We start from the raw sequence: 3,839 nt of genomic DNA, 5'->3' as shown, positions 1-3,839 counted from the left end.
CAGTCGCGTGGTTTCGGAGAGGTGGAGTTTCGTAGACCTGCTCTCCCGTCAACCTTGTACGCGGTGAACGGGATGGAGTCGCCGGCAGCAGCAGCAGCAACAGCGAAGGACCGACAGTGGGCGGTGCGCGTGAAGCAGATGCGATCTGTTCGTGACGGCTAGGGTTTAGCAGACGGCTCACATATATAGGCGCGACGACGCATAAATCTGAGCTCGGCTCAGCTCATTTCCGCAACCCGCGGCGCGTCGCAACGGCGGTAGAGTGCGCGAGGGCTTTTTCTCTTCTCAAACTCCAATAGCATGTGGAAGAGAATTAGGAGGTCCAACTCCTCCACTAGCAGGGTGAGTCTAAACTTTCCACTACACCTAGTGCCAATTAAACCCACATGAGTCCTTAAAGATTTTTAAAAATTGTTAGATGGGCCTTAGCCCCCCTAATATTTCAACATGAAACCGTAACTACCGGTTAAAGCGTGTTCCAAAAATGCATCCAGCGTGTGGATGCACTGTCCTATTGTACAGCCTTCTGTTGTGTTTTATCGGGGAAACACGAGTCTATCAAAGGCAGGTTTAGAAAGGGAGTTTCCAGTGAAGGAGGTAGGTAGGTGGAGGTCATCTCGCTGTCTCTAATCTAACCCGGTTATGCTTTATCATAATGCTTTGCTTGCCATTCCATTTCTTGTTAGGTCCAGGATCTTATTTTCAAAAAGAAAGGTCCCAGATCTTGTTGCTGATCAGATATTGAAATTCATTTTGACGCCAGGACATTCCTTTCGAACACCAAAAAAGCCACACAACCACAAAGCCAGGGCCCTGGCTTGTGGCTTTACACACAGTGACAAAATGTCTTGATTTGCTTTAACATACTGATCAAGCAAGCAATGCTGCTCTGTGTTAGATCCGAAGAGTCGCCCTCCATGCAAACGGTGGACTTGCGGCGCATTTTGGTTAGCTGGGGAATCCTTTTCTTGCTTCTGAACTATTTCCACAGGAAAGCGTGAGCATCTTCTAGTAGGAGCGGAAACCTAGCTGGACAGAGCAGAAAAGTCAGATAAGTGACCATTCAGCTAACTGTGCTCACGATGTGTCCAACCATGCGATGCACCCAAGTGAAGTTCAGACTAACAAAGGTCGAAATTCACACTTTTCTACAGCATGCGCTTGTGCTTGCACGCCGGTTCAAATCAAGAAAACGAATAATTGGTTCACATCCTCGTAGAAACACGACGATTTCGTCCCAGGACCGCTGCCGCTCAGACAAGGCTTGTTAATTCTAGTCACCAGCAGCGTAACGGGACCTTCCGATTCCTGACAGAGCCCATGTAGCGTCATACTTAGCATGCTACTCCACGGTAAGCGCGTGATCGCCATCTATCCTCATCTTTAACTAAAGTAAAACACATGATTATGTCCTCATAACATGCATCTTTTTTCCTTTCCCGTGGCTTACCTACTGCCAGACTTGACGTGCTTGCCGTGAGCCGAAACCCCGGAGGCCTTGGTTCATGGTCAAAGTACTCGCAGCTCACTTCAGGCTCCGTCACCAAACTAGCCCTTGTGAGAGAGACTTCCCATTAGCATCGTCGCGGCGTACGCACAGCGACGACGTAAGGGGCACACGAGCGAACAAAGCTTTATGCATCGAGAAGAGAAATGGTACTCTACTTAAATCTCGAAACGCAACGATCTGCATCGCATCGCGGTGACCAATCACCAACCCAAAATCTGCACACATCACCTCGTCCCTTTGCTTGAGCTTCAAGTAGGAATACTCCTAGTTGCTAGTTGCAGCGGCGCACAGGTCACCCGCTCCTTAACCCGCACGCCCACACCAACTCTGCTTTGAGCCCAATCTTTTCGCCTCATCTCACTCCTTCCCCGCTATATAAGTATCGGGCCTGCTCGGCATCCCCGGTCAAACCAGACCGGCAGCGGCAGCAGCCATCGGAGCGTAGGAGAGAGGCGAGAAAGGCGGCGGCGAGTTGAACAATCGCAGCAGCGGAGCAGGGCACCATGATGATGGCCCGGGTTTCCTCCGCCCTGTTTCTTGCCGTGGCGGCGCTTGCCCTCGCGGTGCCGGCGCTTGCCGGCGACCCCGACTACCTCCAGGACATCTGCGTCGCCGACCTCAAATCAGGTAACCGTAGCTCAAGATCTCCTGAATTCCTCTTCAAACTGGATCGGTACTTCTGCTCTGCATTCAAGACGCACGGCTATACAGTTTTGTACTGTCTGACACCCTGACGTAGTACAACGTACAGTAGGATAGAATTCACGTTAGATACTTATAAGTAGTTAAAAATGTAGTTAATGCTAAATCCAGTGCCAGTTGATGGTTGGAGACTGTGCAATCGATATTACCGATGGTATGAATGGAAGTATACAAGTTTAGCAATCAAAATGTATGATCATAGTCTTCCTTTCGAACCATCCAATAGTTTGCTCATTTATAGTTTCATTCAAACGGTGATTCAATTTGAAATTGGTCCTCCTGATTTTGTATGAATACTGAATCAACTAGTATCATGCTTCAAGTTCACCTAAACTTCAGGTTCCATAATATAGAATCGGAGCAACTTTTTTCTTTACAAAACCATCATTCCGAACAACCAGATATACTAGGGACAACGCAAAAGATCGTGACAAATGGCCGTCCATGCGCGTCCAACGGCAAATGTACCTACGAGCCTCATGTAACTGTAAGCCGTTTGCACGCGCAGACCTGAAGGTGAACGGGTTCCCGTGCAAGGCGAACGCGACGGCGGACGACTTCTTCACCGGGGTGCTCGCCAAGCCCGGCGCCACCAACACCACGGCCGGCTCCGTCGTCACCGGCGCCAACGTGGAGAAGGTCCCGGGCCTCAACACCCTCGGCGTCTCCCTCTCCCGCATCGACTACGCCCCCGGCGGGCTCAACCCGCCGCACACCCACCCGCGCGCCACCGAGGTCGTCTTCGTCCTCTACGGTGAGCTCGACGTCGGCTTCATCACCACCGCAAACAAGCTCTTCGCCAAGACCATCTCCCAGGGCGACGTCTTCGCCTTCCCGCGCGGCCTCGTGCACTTCCAGAAGAACAATGCTGACAAGCCCGCCGCTGTCATCTCGGCCTTCAACAGCCAGCTCCCCGGTACACAGTCCATCGCCATGGCGCTCTTCGGGGCCTCCCCAGAGGTACCCGACGACGTGCTCGCCAAGGCCTTCCAGATCGGCACTGTGGAGGTTGACAAGATCAAGGCCAAGTTTGCGCCAAAGAAGTGAAGGACCGGAGCACGAATAAGATTCAGACTTTTGTAAAATACGTTCTCAGTGGTTCGTTTATTGATTTGTTGGTTATCCAATAACTGCGTTAAGCAAGTCATACTAATGCAGTCGTGTCGTGCATTCTTGGCGACCCGACTGGCGACCTGTGTAAGTGGCCTGAAGAACCACAAATTTGTACTACTACTAAGTGGGACTGTTGGAGTTTCGAAAAAAAAAACCTTTTGGAAAAGTGGAGGGGAGAATATAATTTGTCCATTTTGTTAGAGCAATCTACGGCCGGGCGCCTCAAACCGGCCCCAAACGTCCGGGCGGCCCGACCGGTCACTAACCGGTCACGAAAACCTGACCCAGACGGACGCCTCGAACGGGCCTCATACACCCAGACTGACCGGCACACCTTATATCCAGCCCAAATATGAGGCGGATATGGGGTGCCGGGGCGCGCCCGCCACATAGGACTGACGATGGGGTCCCATGCGGAAACGCCCGAAAACCCAACGGTCCGACAAACGCCTCCTCCGTCGCCGCGGTGTGAACGTCGTGTGGCGCCGCTCCAACTCGCCACCCGAGGCCAAAG

At 52.0% G+C, this 3,839-nt stretch overlaps 1 protein-coding gene across 1 annotated transcript; it reads left to right on the top strand.

Annotated features, from left to right (window-relative positions):
* Nucleotides 1–1,714: 1,714 nt before the first annotated feature.
* On the top strand, nucleotides 1,715–3,491 carry LOC123069519 (germin-like protein 5-1). The gene is made up of 2 exons (XM_044492397.1): nucleotides 1,715–2,137; nucleotides 2,721–3,491. Exons 1-2 carry the CDS (start codon nucleotides 2,014–2,016, stop codon nucleotides 3,257–3,259), a joined length of 663 nt encoding a protein of 220 aa, XP_044348332.1. The 5' UTR covers nucleotides 1,715–2,013; the 3' UTR covers nucleotides 3,260–3,491.
* The last annotated feature ends 348 nt before the right edge of the window (nucleotides 3,492–3,839 follow it).

The sequence above is a fragment of the Triticum aestivum genome, chromosome 3B, assembly GCF_018294505.1.
Source record: "Triticum aestivum cultivar Chinese Spring chromosome 3B, IWGSC CS RefSeq v2.1, whole genome shotgun sequence".
Taxonomy (NCBI): Eukaryota; Viridiplantae; Streptophyta; class Magnoliopsida; order Poales; family Poaceae; genus Triticum; species Triticum aestivum.
Note: the sequence above shows the minus strand (reverse complement) of the source record. Positions and strands in the feature narration are given on the sequence as shown.

What these genes read in the sequence shown, in the direction of transcription:
- LOC123069519 (XM_044492397.1), top strand. Translation starts at nt 2,014, where the DNA reads ATGATGATGGCCCGGGTTTCCTCCGCCCTGTTTCTTGCCGTGGCGGCG. An exon ending in CGTCGCCGACCTCAAATCAG is followed by an intron (nt 2,138 to 2,720) that starts GTAACCGTAGCT and finishes TTGCACGCGCAG; the next exon opens with ACCTGAAGGTGAACGGGTTC.